Below are 15,950 nucleotides of genomic sequence, written 5' to 3'. Positions count from 1 at the left end.
ATTGATGAAATCACATACGAACACATCTTTCAATTTGATCATGTATATACAGTACATGCGTTATTTGTAGGAGAAGGCAAAAGATGAGAATCGGAAATAAAGCTTTCAGTTATAATTATGTTTTATATCTTGGAATGGAAGGTTTGCTACTTAATTAGGAGTATTTTTCAAGTGGGTTCTCACGATAATGATGTGACATCCATTAGGACCATTTCTAAAAATTGGAACATATAAACACTATCGAATGTTACGATTGTTAACTATTACTCGAATAAAGTAATTTAGCACAATCTTTATAAGCCACATCTAACTACACGTAAAACAAATCTAACGTTTAAAGTTAACTTCAACACTTAGTGGATGATCTAGGTGGGTCGACAGGTCTCTTATTAAATCGCTTTTGAAACTGTCATCGCTTATATAGTGTGTGATACATATACCATCATACATGAACCACCTCTAAAAATCTACGACGCCACAGGCCCACAGCTGATCTGGACTCCACCACACAATTAGAACAATCTTTATAAGCCACATCTGACTCAACGCAGTAACTAGCCTCTCGGCCCAAACGTAGCAAACAATTCGAGCATATTATTTAGATTTTCTTTCTCGATTTTCATTTTCGCAAAAGAGAGACAAATTGCATAGGATTTCTAGTCTATTATTCAAACGCTTGTTATCTCATCTTTAAAACAATAAGAAAATAGTTTTATGACATCTCTCTCCCTAATTCAATCTATCCTTCCATTTCTATCAAATATTTCAAAATATTTGACAAAACTTTGGCATGGTTCCACCCTTTGCGTAGTTTATTCTCCCATTCACATAGGCAACATGTCATCGTCCCCGATATCTCCCTTAGGTATATCAGTGCAGCAACTCCTTCCCAATCATTTGAGGTTATAAATTATTTCATTCTCTGTCCATTATTAATTATCAATAACAACTACTGCACCACCTCTATTTTTTTATCGTCATTGCCAGCAATCAATATACTATATGGGGCAAGTTGAACAATGCTTATAACTCAAGCGTATAGTTTTGGACCAACAAGACCATGTGGTTCTTTGATTACTTTTCCAATTTCCGAATTTAACTAAAATTGATCTTATTGAGGATATACCAACTTGTTAAGTTTTCTCTAGACTATCGTTTTCTACTTGTACGAATTATTTTAAGACAAAAAAAACTTGTTTAAGATCGCGTGAAAAAAATCCATCAGACATACTATCTCAATATGTGTTCGAATTGTACCTTAAATACTAGAAGTAATTTACTACTAGTACTATTTTATTGTAATGGAAACACAATGACAGTTTATACATAATATGATTACTATTAGCACTATTTTCTGAAATGCACTAATGTGTTTACAAATGATAGAAGCACTAATTATGCTTCTCAAGTCTAAACATACAAGTAGTTGAATTTATATTTCGCTCTCATCTTTCTACAAGTTCATCCATTGAGATCCAATTAAAATTTTAAATACTGATAAGAGTATACAATCTTAATTTAGCTTATAGTACTATGATCTAACAAAAACTCAAAATAATAGGTATACTTCAAAGAAAACTGGAATTATAAATATATTTAATATATTTTGAATTCGCTAAAAATTTCTTGAAATAGATTTCAGTGCGTAAAATACCTATCAAATAAATATATTACAGAATATGAACATCAATTGATCAGAGTGGCGCAGCGGAAGCGTGGTGGGCCCATAACCCACAGGTCCCAGGATCGAAACCTGGCTCTGATATATTTCAGATGCAAGCTTCCTAGCACATAATTTTTCACTCATAGGTTATAGATGTACAATTAATTCACCTATAATGTTTTTTTGCTAGAAGAGAGAGGGTATGTAATTGTACTATATTCAAATTAATAAAAACCTTCTTTTTTGTTTATTTATTTCAACCATTTCTTTTAAATTATAATTTTAGAATTTTAGTTACTATACTTTTGAAATTATGTAATTTTAATCATAGAGAGAAAATACATTATTACAAATTTTATATCATTTTAATTACTCCACAGTCGTAAATTATACTACATTTGTCACACGGTAAAATTCACATTTTATCATTGGTCTGTCCCAAAATAAAAGTCACGTTTCACTTTAATTTACCATAAATGGTAATAATTAAGCCTCACGTTCCATTAATTTATTACACTCACATAAACCAATAACTTATTCAACCCGCTTTTCTTAACCTTTTAAAATCAGTGAGAGATCACTAAATATGACTCTTATTATATGACGAAGCTTGCGAGGGTAGTGTAAAATAAGAAAAATTGTATTATAGCTCTAGAATGTTCCATAATGCTCATTCGTTATAGCTGTAGATGTAAAAGCATAAATCTTTTTCTCTTTGTAAAAGTAGTTGTTAGATATCTACGTACTCTAGCCATAAAAGCATTATGCGTTACAGTTGTTAATGCGTTAAAAAGTGTTCACTTGATTTTGTTAGTAAAGCTTATCTTGAACTCAAAACAAATGAAGTATTAAACTTACTTTAAAAATTGAAGTTCTAAAGATTCTATTTTGTAACTCAAAGATAGTATTAATCATAAAATAAGAAAAAATGACGTATCTAGAAAATGAAATAGCCATATAATTATAAAATTGACATTAAATAAATTTAGAATTCTCAAATATGAACTGAAAATATTATTTTCATCTATACCACAAATTCATTGAATATAACTTGATTTTTTTATGTAGATGTATACATTCTAAATAATTGAAATATTACTTTTATATTTGCTTTTGGAAAACAAATAAATAAGTGTCGAATTAAATCAAAAGAATATAAGATAAATGAAAACAAATAAATAAGTGTCGAATATTTTTATATTAGGCCTGGGTCCCATCATCATGTTTGCCGCAGTGGATGCAGCTTTCTGCCCACGCAAAAAACACACTCCCCTTTTGTCTCACATATTCCAACACACACACTATTTACAAAAAAACTAACCGAAAATGGAGAAATATGAAAATTTCAAAATATCCCAAAAGCCAATATTCGATGTATGGAGTATGTAGATAATCGATAAAACTGAATGAAGAAAACAACAAGACATATACAGCTCAGCGAGTAGATACAAAATTAACTCATCTAAGTACTAGTAAAACTTATATCCCTCAAACAAAACAAAAGATAGCATCCATTTCTTATTAAAGCAATGATAAATTACATGAAATTTGCATCTACCCCTCTATTAAAAAATAGTTGGAAAAAATAAAGTTCTACCCCTCTATTAAAAAATATTTAATAGTTGGAAAAAATAAAGTTTAGACTATTTTGTAATTCATCGACGCAACTAAGAAATCATACGTGAACACTAGTGCTAGTAACTTAAAACGACATCGTACAATTCATAAAGAATATGACATTGTTTACATACATGAACAAACTGATATTTTTCGCCCTGAAAACAAATCTAAACTTCATAACTGTTACGAATGATTTTTTAACTTATGGCGTGACCAAGATAATAACTGAAACATTAAAGTTTGTCAACAATTAACCCTTAAACACTTCACAAAAAAAATATTAATAAGAATAAAAAGTTGCATTTAGATTTATATTTCTAAACTTTACCAAATTCTGATTTTACATACCAACTCTAAACTAGTCTATAAATTACTAAATGATTGGTTTGCTCTAGTTTTACAACCAATCAAAATTTTAACTCTATTATAGATTAATGTAATACCACATTGTTACGTTGTCTAAAATGTCAAGTCATTTTGGTTGGCGTCCAATAATGCCACATAAATAAGTCATCAATTTACGTTACCATCAGAATTTACAAATCAATAATTTAGTTGAAAATTTATAAAAGTAAATATTTTTATAATTTATAGGCAAATACTAAAGCTAGCATACAAAATCCAATAATATTTTACAAATTTATGGACAAATTACCCCAACATTATAAAGTGAAAACTCCCTATAAAACAACTACTACTACAATCTTAGTAAGACTACTAAAAAAGAATGTCTGATCCCATCCTCCTACTTCTCTTCCTCGTCCTCCTGAGCTCCGCCGAGGGCGCTCTCCTCCGGCAGAGCTTCTACTCGGAGAGTTGCCCGGGCGCCGAAACGACGGTGCGCGGCGTCGTTGGCAGGGCCATGGCGAGAGAAGCCAGGGCTGCGGCCTCCGTGATGCGATTGCAGTTCCACGATTGCTTCGTCAATGTAAAAATCTTACTAATTCATTCAAAATTCTTTGAAGAGAGATGATTGTTTGATTGATGAGCTTGTTTGTTTTTTGATTGTTTTGTTGTAGGGCTGTGATGGATCGGTGCTGTTGGATGAAACGCCGGAAATGGCAGGGGAGAAGGCGGCGCTGTCGAACATAAACTCGTTGAGATCGTTTGAAGTTGTCGACGAGATTAAGGATGCGTTGGAGGTGTCTTGTCCGGGGATTGTTTCTTGTGCTGATATTCTCATCATGGCTGCCCGAGATGCTGTTTTCTTGGTAACTTTACTCTTTCTTTCTCTTTTTTTGTTCGATTATTAGAGTTAATTAAACGCGGAAAAAAAATTCATTTCTCGATTTTTTTTTTGTTCGATTATTAGAGTTAATTAAATGCGGAAAAAAAATTCATTTATTCGCCTCAAGTTTAAGAATGCCTCATTGAAGATTGACATTTCTTACGATTTTAATGTTTATAGTTAAATCTATAGACACTGGAATAGGGATAAGGGCTCGTCAGGATAGATATTTAAGGACTCATTCGAGTCATATAAGAATAAGATCATTGGTTTTAAGCTCATTGGGATAAAGATAATTAAAAGAGAAATTTTTGTCGTTTACAGATCACGTGGTTTAAGCTCATCGGGATAGAGATAATCGAAAAAGAAATTTTCGTCGTTTGTTAAAGGGAATAAAGGTATCTACGTAGAAATTTTAATTATCTAATCAAATCTACTAATAAATATTTCAGAGTGGTGGGCCGAAATGGGAGGTGAAGTTAGGAAGGCAAGACAGCTTAACAGCAAGCCAAGAAGATTCAAATGATATAATGCCAAGTCCAAGGACAAATGCAACATCTCTCATAGCTCTCTTCACCAAATTCAATCTCTCTGTGCAAGATTTGGTGGCCCTTTCTGGAACCCACTCCATTGGCCAAGGAAGGTGCTTTTCTATAGTCTTCAGGCTCTACAACCAGTCAGGGTCGGGCCTGCCCGACCCCGCCATGGACCCCCAATACTGGGCTGAGCTCAGCCGGCTCTGTCCGCAGGGGGGAGATGAGGAGGTCACTGGAGACTTGGATGCGACGCCTCAGAGATTCGACAACCAGTATTTCAAGGACCTCGTCCGGGGGAGAGGGTTTCTGAATTCGGATCAGACACTGACGTCATTGCCAGAGACGAGGAAGTATGTCGAGATCTTCAGCAAGAATGAGAAGAGGTTTTTCGAGGCATTGGTGGAAGGGATGATAAAGTTGGGAGACTTGCAGAGTGGGAAGCCTGGAGAGATTAGGAGGAACTGCAGGGTTGTTAATGGCGTTTCTGATGATCAATTAGTGAAAACAAAATGAGATTTATAAATAAACATTGTTATTGGCATTGAATTATATATAAAATCTTGTTTAAGAAGTGCTACAGTAGTAACAATTGTAGATATATGAACATTGTTGGACACCAATAACTTGAATTCAAGAATATAGATGAAATAAGATTTGATTACTCGAATATAAAAAGCTGCTCATGAAATTCAAAGAAAATAGTATCATCTCAAAATTTATCCAAAACAAAATAGGCAAAACTCATGGTTTTGTAACATTCGGCAAAAGATTCAAAATTATCTAAAACTCAATCAGTTCTGAGAAGACATGAGCAGATTCAGAAGCATAAACGCAGAAGGTGTCGATTATGCAGCAGCTGATAGTTTTGTTGCAGCAGACAACTTAGACCTCTTCTTGGCCAAACTCTCGCTTCTCCTATCCCTCTGTTCCTTCATGCGGGTCGCAAGAAGCTTCTGGTACTCAGCAGCTTCTGTCTTGGCCTTGGCGATCCTCTTCTTCTTGTCAGCGATTCTAGCTCTCTTTCTCTGCAATGTCAAGGGAGTGACAAGCCTCTGAATCTTAGGTGCCTTGCTCACTTCCTTGCCTGTTTAAGGACACACAATTCACAATTTAAACGTAAGATGATGCCATGGGTAAGGTTAGTGTGCGCAATACATATGACAAGTGGTGAAAGAAGTTACCTGCTTTGGTGGTGAAAGTTCGGCGGTAAGTGTTAACATACTTCCTCACATCATCCTCCTTGTTAAGGTTAAACAGCTTGCGGATCTTTGAAGCCCTCTTGGGGCCTCTCATCCTTGGCTTCTCGGTATCAGTGAGTCCGGGAAGCTCGTTGTCACCCTTCTTGACAATCACCAGATTCAAGACAGAGAGATCGGGGCTAACAATGCACCCACGGACAGACTTCCTTCTCCTCTCCCCAGTTCTTCTTCCATAACCACGGAAGCAAGGAGTTCCTGATGAATAATCATGTTAGCTCTTGTACACAGTGTGGGAAAAGTAATTACAGCAAGTATATATTAAAACAATCATCACAGACCTCTATGCAACAGAAGCCTGACACGGCCAGTAGTCAGCACTCCCTGCTTCATGGGGAAACCTTGCTTGTCGCAACCTCCCATGATCTTGAAGACGTAACCCTTGAACTCCTGAAATAATCAATCCACAAGGTAAACACAAGGTCATGAATAAAAAAGTCTAATTTGATGAATAAAATGGACATGGCTGAATGGAGAAGAGGCGTACATCACCCATTGCTTCCCCATTGACCTCCTGCGAGATCCTCTTGTCCCAGAAAGCACGACTGCAATTATAGACAGAACAGTAAGTTTATCCATGTTGATATCACTTGATAACTCCTATACACTAACTAGCTAAATTACACAAAGCTCAGGAACGCAATTAGGACTGCAATCATAGACAGAACATTAAGTTTATCGATGTCTCACATTATAACACTCTATACACTAACTAGCTAAATTACACAAAGCTCAGGAACACAACTTCTATAAACAAAACTAAAATCAATACAACCTATATTATTTGAATCGACGCATAATCAAGCTATGCCATTAATTGATTTCAAGCACCAGTACTTGTTGGAGCAGTAGTTGATGTAGAATACAGTTATATAATAAACATGTGTTCATGTGTATAAGAAAGACATACTAACATAAAAACCTACAATACAAGTTCAAATTTATCATATAGCATATTTTTGGGTAATTAATTGTACAAAAGAGAGATAAGATGCAAAAGCCACACAGCTACAATCTAGCTAAACAAACATTATCACAGAGAGATTCAACAAAATCATCAAATTGTATCAAATCAAGCATCGAGCAATATATAGAAATTGTATTATCGCAATAATCAAACATTAGAATTCCGACGCAAACACATCTATCAACAAAAAGCTCTATGTCATCACGCATTGAGGAATAACAGAATCAATTAAATAAAAAACACTTACAGCTTGAGGTCATCGTCGATCTCCAGCTTCTTCTGGCATCCAGTCGTCGGGTTTGCGATGTTGAACTACACAGCGAAAAAGTAAATCACTTAATAACAAAACAAAAACGAGAAAACTCACACAAGAATTTCAAAATCACGGAGAGATTCAAGAAATTCATGAACTCGAAATCGTAGAGAACCTTCATCTTCGCGGAGGCTGCGGAGAAAATCTGCTAATTTGAAACGCTCAGCCTGCGATTAGGGTTTAGAAGAAGGCGCATTTCATTTATAAAGGCTCAAAGCCCAGCCCATTTAGTTCTAATTAGAATTGATTTTGGGCTTGTAATTTTTCAATAACGTTAGCTATATTTATTTTTAATGACATTTGAAAATTAATTTATTAAATTTTATTTTATGAATATGTGATTTATCAATATAAATAAATATACTTGACTTAAGGAGATATTAGAGGTTTGGAAAATCTTTTTGTTTTCTAAAATTTTTAGCAGTTATAAGAAGCTATCATATTTCCGATGCTCCAAATTATTACGAATACATTTCATGAAATTACTTTATTAACTGCACATACTTATATCTATTAAACAAACTAACTAATCTTTTTTCTGTCTATTTTATCACAATTTGTTCAAGGCCTTGGCTTGTTTGTGGTCGTTGCAATATCTTCTGCCTCAAAATTTTTGCTTGTCTTTGCGGTTGTGCCTTGTCATTCCGAAGTGATCAATGGCGATTCGACGATGATTTTCGCACGTTAGATGTGGCTAGCCATGTCAAGTGGCATCACTAGGCAAGTGATGGTGATTATTAGCATAATAAGGCTGGTTGATGTTGTCCCTGCGGAGTTGGGCTCGCCCGTTGGCCCATAGTCGCCGTCTGTTGGTTGTGTACCGTCACCACTGTCCCCGCCCGGGGCGTAAGGGTCGAAGGTCGTTGTTGGACTGGAATTTGCAAAAAAAATTAGGCATAATCTAAGTCTCTCATATTTGTTAATTGAATAAATATAACTCAACTACGATGATTTTGTTGTTACAAAATATTGGGTTGTATATATGAACTTGGTGGCTTACCTAGGTGGTGGTAGGGCCGTGGGTGTGGCTGGAGGCGCCATAAGGGCCGGTGGAGGCGTCATGGGGGCGGGAGGAGGTGTCGTCGGGGTGGTGCTAGCTGCTGGGAAGCGACAGCTGCCGTGACCTGAGACAATATGATGAAGATACATAGACTATGTTAGATATTGAACTATAATTAATAATCAACGAATATTTCAGTTTAAGTTATTAATGGTGATAAGAGAATACAACCTAAGATAAATGGACTATATTATAAGATTAAGCTTTAGATAATTATGATTTAACTTTAATTAATTAATACATATAAAAGAACGCAATGTCATATGTTAGTGCAGTTACAATATAATTTCTTAGGTAAAATAAAATAATAGTAGTACTTTAATCAGAGATTTTCTAGCTTTATTTAGTAACGGATTTAGAATCAAGCTTTACCTAATAGCGGATATAGAATCATTGTTACACAAATTAATATGCATGTTCGATCATATATTTCCTATCTAAACAAATTTTGAATTATTCTTTTATCAGATATAATAATACTCACTACTAACGTATATAAGAAATTTTCTAGCTTGTATTGTTATCACAAAGTCAAGATTAATTCATCTTACTTGGATCAGTGTTGGTGATCCGTGCGGCCCCTCCGAACACACAGCTCGTAGCGACGGGATTCCTCCGGTAGTAGTCATTAAAAGCATACGAGGCGTGGTCAGCCACAGTGTTTGGCTCCCAGCACGCCCCGTTTGGTTGTATGGCGGAACAATCTGTTCCGCCATACCCACAAGCATAGTCCAAAGCAACTTGCATAGCCGTCAGCGAGACCGAGGGGTTGGCTACGCACCAAGCCCCTCCGCCCGACTGCCCAGTCGCTGCTGGGTTCACCCCGGGCATGTCGTCCCTCCGCACCTCTCGAAAGGCCGGTTTATTAAATGGCTTTATTGGTGCTTTCTCTGCACCCTTTGTGGCTAAAAAAAAAACAGTTTCATGTTGTCATGTCTTTTTTTTCTTAAAAAAGATCAAGAAATGGCAAATGTTGTACCTGACATGAAGAGGAGAAAACATAGTAAAAACAGCATTTTGTGATGGACTATTTTTGGATCCATGGAAGCAATTTTAAGGTGGGATTGAGGTGGCTGAATGGAGAAGCTACCTCCATTGGCTTGGTGGGGTTTATATAGAATAAAGGGGGGGGGAAAGAATCATCAATTTCTTGTAGTGAAGAGAGAATGTAAGAAAACTTAAGGAAGGAGGAATTTGTGTTGTGGGAAAACTTGATGCCTAAATAGGGAAGCAAATGTGCAGTTCAGTTTATGTATTAATGTGATGTACTAGATCTAATGCTTTTTTCTTTCTTTAATTTGTCTTTCACTGTTACACAGTATCTGGTCGAAAAAGCATGAGAGATAGGGAGGAGAGAGAAGATGTGCCAATATAAACGGTTTAGTTTTTTTATTCAAAACTCAATTTTTATTTTAAAAATGAATCAACTACTACTATACAATCTTTCTTTTTAACTTTCCCTCTTATGTTGGGAGAAAATTGTTGAGAGGCACAATAAAAGACAAGGGTGCCCATACAAGACAAGGTTCTTATTTATATATAAAGTATTTACTAACCTTGTTTTGTTCTAATTCTTTTTTTTTTACTCAAAAAATAATCTACAAAGAAAACCAGAATCAAAGTTTATGACTATGCTTAACTCGATTATATTCATTACACAAATTATATTACAAGAAATAACTAAACATAATCTCGCATACGACGAGGTGGCACGATGTGGCGCCTCGGGCGAGCTTGGGCACTAGGGGAGATGGTAAGCATATTGATGGACGGTCTTTGGAAGTCTCTAACCATTTTCCGTTTATGCCACAATTAGAAACTTTGGTATAACTTTGGAGAAAGCCTAGGAGTCATGACAACATCAAGAGGCTTCAATTTAGGGAGAGCAATTCCCAACCCTTCACTCATGTCAACCGTCTCCCCATCTGGCATCGACAAGTCGAAACCTTGGAGCAAACGAGCTAGGGTTAGTTGTATAACTTGTATCCCGAACGTCATCCCAGGGCACATTCTCCGTCCCGAGCTAAACGGGATGAACTCAAAACATTGTCCTTTAAAATGCACCTGACTTTTCTCGTTTAAGAATCTCTCAGGCCTAAATTCCTCCGGGTTGGACCAAACATTCGGATCCCGATGCAACTTCCATAGATTAGCAACCAAACGTGTACCTTTTGGGATATGATATTTGCCGATGCGACAGTCCTCAAGAGCCTCGCGGGGCCCTGATAAAGGGCCAGGTGGGTACAACCTTAGGGTTTCTTTGAAGATTGCTTGTAGGTAGGGGAGGTTGTTGATATCGGATTCTTGCACAAATCTGTCTCTACCCACAATTTTATCGATTTCGTCTTGGGCCAGTTTTATGGTATGGGGATTGCTTAGGAGCAACGAGATTGCCCATATTATCGTCTCTGATGTGCTTTCGGACCCCGTCATGATCAGCATCTGAATTTAAAATTAAAATATTAGTTAAATGATAGTGGATAACATAATTGAAAAATATCACTTACAAGAATTGTGGCCTTGATGACAGTTTCCCTTGTGTAACCATGTACCATCTCATTCTCCTCCATACTATTCAACATCACTTCCATGAAATCTGAGACACTTTGATCATTATTTTGCTTTCTTGTGTGAATTCTTTCTTGAACCCAACCCTCAAGAACATGGTCTATTTCCTTGTATGTTTGTTTCATGCTTTTGATGTATCCTCCAATATCCAACCATTCAAGGGATGGGATTGCATCAGAAAAAACGAACACTCCACCGAGGTACAATGCTTTCTTTATGGCTTCTTGAAATTCTCCATTTTTGTGATGAGATTCTCTATAGGAGCAAACCTTATTAGTTAAAATTGGGATATTGAAGCAAGATACTAGTAAATTAAAATGGACTTGTCACACTAGTGAATTCATAATTGAAAGATTGAGAGTTTGACTTTGTTACTCCTTTCGTCTCATTTATTCAAAGCGAAATATTTCTTTTTGAGCACAAAAAACTATGTTGTGTTATTTAGTGTGTTACCTTTAAAAAAAAAAGTAAAAAATTATATTCTATTTTCAGAAATATTATTTTAAGTGGGACATCACCTGGAAAAAAAAAAAAGAAATTATGTCACTATTTTACATTGACATATTTTGTGTAACCCCACAACTAATGACTTCGGATGTCCTACAACTTTTGTGGTCATAAAATTTTGTGGTCCTAAAAATTTATAGTTGTAGTCCTATATACTATCATGTCCAACTAATCACATCTACAATGCAATTGTTAGTATCAATTAGACAAAAAATTTGAGCACTGAATTTTTATTCTAGATTAACACGCAACTCTTCTTCATTAATTCTCTTAATTACTCTCTCCGCCCGCCAGGAGTCTCGGTCATTTTTGCACTTCTCAACATTATTCACTCTCAACTTTATCATTTCTCCACTTTAACTATTTATTTTACTCCATCCGTCCGCGAATAAGAGTCCGGTTCACTTTTACCATAAATGGTAATAGGATCTCACCTTCCACTAACTCATTCCACTCACATTTCATTTAAAACTAATATGTATAAGTGGGACTCTTATTCCACTAACTTTTTTCCACCCACTTTTTTTAACATTTCTTAAAACTCGTGCCGCTCATGAATGAGACTCCTAATGGCGGATTGAGGGAGTATCATTTTTATAAAAACGAGTGCGCAAAAGTGACCGAGACTCCTAATTTTGGACGGAGGGAGTATATTTTTACATATTTTATATTTTCACAATTGAAACATGAAATTATCTAAAGTTTTCAAATTACTTACTTTGTAAACGAGAACCTTTTCCCAACTAGCATTCTCAGGATGATATTGAACGTCAAGAGCTCAATCCGCTCACTCAACGCCACCGCCTCCTCCGGCCGCCTCATCGAGTACAGATCCTCGGCGAAGCGGTCGACCTCCTCCACCCGCACGTGGCCAAAGTCGTCGAGGCGGCGTGCGGTGAGGAGGTCAACGGTGACCATCTTCCGGACGTCGCGCCAGTAGGGCCCGTACTGCGACATCCCGAAGCTGGCCCCGTCGTAGAAGTACTTCCCCACGGCGATGCTCGGCCGCGTCGCGAAGACGCGGTCGTTCGTGGTGAAGCACTCCCTCATCGCCTCCCAGCTGCTCACCACCACGCCGCGGTGGCTGCCGAGGCGGAGGGAGAACACGGGGCCGTGGCTGTCCGCCATGGCCCCGAGCACCCGCGCCACCGGGCGCGGGCCGTCGAGGAGGTGGAGGTGCCCTATCAACGGCCACGCGCCCGGCGGCTGCGGCGGAGTTGCTACTAATTTGCTATTATTAGTAGATTTGAAGTGAGATAAAATTGTTTTTATTATTAAAGGGAATAGTAATAGTAGAAATGATAAAATGATTTTTGTGGTGAGAGAGAGGAAATCCATTGGAACAAGATTTTGATTTTAGAGGATGAGATTTATGCAATTAATTGCTCTCTATTTATAGAGTATAATATTTCCTTATTCAGTTGTTGCAAATTTTTACATTTTTGTAATTAACGTGACTGATTAATTAGTGTCGCTATCATCTGGTAGTTGGGAATGATAAACATATGGTCTAAAATAAATGGTACTACTACTCTGCAGATATTTTCTAATATTGCATTTAATAAATGTTAGTGAAACGGTGTCGTGGAGTTTATTGGCTATGACACAGATTTTTTTTGTGATAGAATTCTTCCTCAGCGACTTTTCTTTAGATTTTCCACTTAGCCTTGCGTTTTTTGTGTTGGGAATTCTTCAATAGCGACTTTTGCGTACATTTCCCCCGAGCCTCACGTTTTTTCGTTTTTCACTTGTGACATTTTATTTTCCCTCACATAGTAGTACTCCCTAATTTATAGCTATTTTTTATACTTTGTAATTTAGATTATAATCAAACATTACATGCTCTTTATGGAGTACAAGAAATAACATAGTTTAATACTATAATAAAAGAACTTTAATTCATTTCTTTACCATCTATACTATATTAAATTTATTTGTGAATTTTTATGTTAAAGATGCTTCAAAAATTATCAAAAAATCATTTACCATCAGTTATAAATATATAGTGTTAGTATGACTGAATCTGTATTGTTTGCCGCTAGCCAAATGGGGGCCCGACGCTATGCTATGTTTCTGTTTTAGGCCCTATTTGTCTTATTGGGCCTAGCTCGTAGTCTGTCTGCCTATTTATATAGAAGTAGAGCGCATAGTTCTATAATCCGAAAACAATCTAAATACAATCTGTTCTCCTTTTCTGCCCGTGGACGAATCCAACGCAACGTTGGTGAACCACGTAAATCTGTGTCTATTTACGTCGAGACATTACGGGCCCAACTCAAACACCTAACTCTGATACCACTTGTTCGAATTGTTGACTGTGTCCGCTTTGGGTTAAGCCCGTACAAATTTATTTTTGCGTCACTCCCAAAAGGTCTCAAACTAGTTTATTTAGTGATATGAATCTAGGAATAGTGTTACTGCAATTTTCTCAACTTCACAGTATTTAACTAAATTTCATGGTTTTTTCGGCAATTTGTCTTTCATTTTAGAACATTTTTGTGGTTTTCTTTTACTTATTCAATGTTCACGATTTTTAACATTTTTTGGTGTGTTTTCACAATTAATGAGACACGATTAAATAGTCTGGGCTGATAAATATATGGTTTAAAATAAGTCGTACGCTGCATAATTATGAGACATCAATCATTCATTATGGTCTACAATAATGCAAATCTATTCCACGTGATTTAGTTTCAAATAAACGTTTTGTGAACCGTGTCGTGTATATACACCCCATTTCAGTTTTAACTTTCAATTATTTGTATCACTGTATGGTACGATAATAGTATACGATTTATACGCATACATCGAATAAAAATATAGAAGCTTATCGAAGAAAAATATGTCTCATTATAATATAATTATAATTACATTGAAACATCATAAATAACATGTGTTTATAATAATAATTGACAGCTGTTATTTGCGACAGTTATAAAATCTGAAAATACACTCGTAATATTGAGTTTACATCATCATGATAAAAATTAAAAACACTAGCAATTTTAAGTTGCACATATAAACGTACAATATATCAACACCAACAAAGACAAAACTATCTATTAATCTATATTTTTTTTTTTAAAAAAAAAAAAGAGCGACGAGCAGATTTTTTAAATTCATAGTTTCTAAGTTTCATACCAAATTAGAGCATTAAGAATATAACTAAGATAAGATTAAAATGCATTAAAAATGCATACCATTACAACCTGATATATTAAAAAATATAAATATGCAAACTACCTGAAAACGATAATTGAAGTAATTGAGATTAATAAAATATATAAATGCAATAGTGCAAACCACATTAAATATTTGAAACTAAAATAAAAAATGCAAAGTACTTAGATATCTAAAATCTAAAATATACAGTACTAACGGTCAAAAGCGACGACGGAGAGATCCAAACTTAGCTACGTAACTAGAACAAGTCTTGCTTGACCATTATTTATTTCTTACTCCCTCTGTCCCAAGTTACTTGAGTCATTTCTTTTTTGTACTCGTTTTGAAAAGATAATAATAAATAGTTAAAGTAGAGAGAAAGAAAAATAAGAGAGAGAATAATGTAGAGAAGAGTCTTAACTATAGTATTCTCTTTTTTACTTTATTTTTTCTCCACTTTAACTATTTATTATTATTTTTTCAAAACGAGTGCAAAAAAGAAGTGACTCAAGTAACGTGGGACGGAGGGAGTATTTATTTATTTTATTATATATTTCAATTAAATTAATTTTATAAATTAACTAAAATGTGAATTTATTAAAAAATTAAACTTCCAATACCTAAATAAAACTAAACAAATCTGAAATATAACTTAACTGCAAATACAAATTTTTTAGGAGTTCCACAATCCATTGGATCATATGGTGTGATGTCGCACTGCTTGAACCATTGACTTTTTCCTTACCTCTGCTCTTTATCGTCTTTATTTTAACAGCATGACGCTTCGACTCGTGGTTTACACCTCGCTAGCACCCACGGATGTGGACCCCGCTTGTTGAATATTGGCCCGCATCGGCCCGAAATCCTACCGTTTAGATTTCAGGTCATAGATTCATAGCATGTCCACATCTGATTAGTATGCAAATAGGGCTGATCCGTAACTAGATGGATTGCCCCGATTGACATTCCAAACGAGACATCCTCTTGTATAGGATTACAATTGTAATATATAGATAAGTAATGTAAAAAAAACGTATCAATTACAAATATTTGATTAGAATCTAACTCCG

The 15,950-nt window shown here is 35.6% G+C and overlaps 4 protein-coding genes and 1 non-coding gene across 5 annotated transcripts; 2 read left to right on the top strand and 3 right to left on the bottom strand.

The window, feature by feature from the left end:
- The first annotated feature begins 1,693 nt into the window (after nucleotides 1-1,693).
- On the top strand, nucleotides 1,694-1,765 carry TRNAM-CAU. Its single transcript has one exon. It is a non-coding gene; the product is annotated as a tRNA-Met (tRNA).
- Nucleotides 1,766-4,010: 2,245 nt separating this feature from the next.
- On the top strand, nucleotides 4,011-5,683 carry LOC125215717 (peroxidase 17). The gene is made up of 3 exons (XM_048117238.1): nucleotides 4,011-4,211; nucleotides 4,303-4,494; nucleotides 4,964-5,683. Exons 1-3 carry the CDS (start codon nucleotides 4,011-4,013, stop codon nucleotides 5,558-5,560), a joined length of 990 nt encoding a protein of 329 aa, XP_047973195.1. The 3' UTR covers nucleotides 5,561-5,683.
- A 31-nt stretch (nucleotides 5,684-5,714) lies between these two features.
- Nucleotides 5,715-7,827, bottom strand: LOC125215718 (40S ribosomal protein S6). The gene is made up of 6 exons (XM_048117239.1): nucleotides 7,699-7,827; nucleotides 7,518-7,582; nucleotides 6,791-6,848; nucleotides 6,585-6,693; nucleotides 6,229-6,501; nucleotides 5,715-6,131 (listed from the first exon to the last, which is right to left on the bottom strand). Exons 1-6 carry the CDS (start codon nucleotides 7,702-7,704, stop codon nucleotides 5,893-5,895), a joined length of 750 nt encoding a protein of 249 aa, XP_047973196.1. The 5' UTR covers nucleotides 7,705-7,827; the 3' UTR covers nucleotides 5,715-5,892.
- Nucleotides 7,828-8,032: 205 nt separating this feature from the next.
- Nucleotides 8,033-9,707, bottom strand: LOC125217027 (PLASMODESMATA CALLOSE-BINDING PROTEIN 3-like). Its single transcript, XM_048118849.1, has 4 exons — nucleotides 9,623-9,707; nucleotides 9,195-9,548; nucleotides 8,584-8,707; nucleotides 8,033-8,454 (listed from the first exon to the last, which is right to left on the bottom strand). The coding sequence occupies exons 1-4, from the start codon at nucleotides 9,684-9,686 to the stop codon at nucleotides 8,268-8,270; spliced, it is 729 nt and encodes a 242-aa protein (XP_047974806.1). The 5' UTR covers nucleotides 9,687-9,707; the 3' UTR covers nucleotides 8,033-8,267.
- Nucleotides 9,708-10,242: 535 nt separating this feature from the next.
- LOC125209099 (dimethylnonatriene synthase-like) lies at nucleotides 10,243-13,066 on the bottom strand. Its single transcript, XM_048108700.1, has 3 exons — nucleotides 12,437-13,066; nucleotides 11,151-11,466; nucleotides 10,243-11,085 (listed from the first exon to the last, which is right to left on the bottom strand). The coding sequence occupies exons 1-3, from the start codon at nucleotides 13,054-13,056 to the stop codon at nucleotides 10,456-10,458; spliced, it is 1,566 nt and encodes a 521-aa protein (XP_047964657.1). The 5' UTR covers nucleotides 13,057-13,066; the 3' UTR covers nucleotides 10,243-10,455.
- Nucleotides 13,067-15,950: the final 2,884 nt, after the last annotated feature.

Source organism: Salvia hispanica, chromosome 3 (genome assembly GCF_023119035.1).
Source record: "Salvia hispanica cultivar TCC Black 2014 chromosome 3, UniMelb_Shisp_WGS_1.0, whole genome shotgun sequence".
Classification (NCBI taxonomy): Eukaryota; Viridiplantae; Streptophyta; class Magnoliopsida; order Lamiales; family Lamiaceae; genus Salvia; species Salvia hispanica.
The sequence above is the reverse complement of the archived record's forward strand: the minus strand, read 5'-3'. Positions and strand labels throughout refer to the sequence as shown.

Excerpts from the sequence above, each read along its gene's own strand:
- LOC125209099 (XM_048108700.1), bottom strand. The coding sequence starts at position 13,056 with ATGGATTTCCTCTCTCTCACCACAAAAATCATTTTATCATTTCTACTA. Across the intron at positions 11,467-12,436 it reads AAAAGGTTCTCGTTTACAAA|AGAATCTCATCACAAAAATG; the intron begins GTAAGTAATTTG and ends TTGCTCCTATAG. Across the intron at positions 11,086-11,150 it reads TCATCAAGGCCACAATTCTT|ATGCTGATCATGACGGGGTC; the intron begins GTAAGTGATATT and ends TTTTAAATTCAG.
- LOC125215717 (XM_048117238.1), top strand. The coding sequence starts at position 4,011 with ATGTCTGATCCCATCCTCCTACTTCTCTTCCTCGTCCTCCTGAGCTCC. Across the intron at positions 4,212-4,302 it reads TCCACGATTGCTTCGTCAAT|GGCTGTGATGGATCGGTGCT; the intron begins GTAAAAATCTTA and ends GTTTTGTTGTAG. Across the intron at positions 4,495-4,963 it reads CCCGAGATGCTGTTTTCTTG|AGTGGTGGGCCGAAATGGGA; the intron begins GTAACTTTACTC and ends TAAATATTTCAG.
- LOC125217027 (XM_048118849.1), bottom strand. The coding sequence starts at position 9,686 with ATGGATCCAAAAATAGTCCATCACAAAATGCTGTTTTTACTATGTTTT. Across the intron at positions 8,708-9,194 it reads GATCACCAACACTGATCCAA|GTCACGGCAGCTGTCGCTTC; the intron begins GTAAGATGAATT and ends ATATTGTCTCAG. Across the intron at positions 8,455-8,583 it reads ACGGCCCTACCACCACCTAG|TCCAACAACGACCTTCGACC; the intron begins GTAAGCCACCAA and ends TGCAAATTCCAG.
- LOC125215718 (XM_048117239.1), bottom strand. Across the intron at positions 6,849-7,517 it reads ATCGACGATGACCTCAAGCT|TCGTGCTTTCTGGGACAAGA; the intron begins GTAAGTGTTTTT and ends CTATAATTGCAG. Across the intron at positions 6,502-6,584 it reads CAGGCTTCTGTTGCATAGAG|GAACTCCTTGCTTCCGTGGT; the intron begins GTCTGTGATGAT and ends ATTATTCATCAG.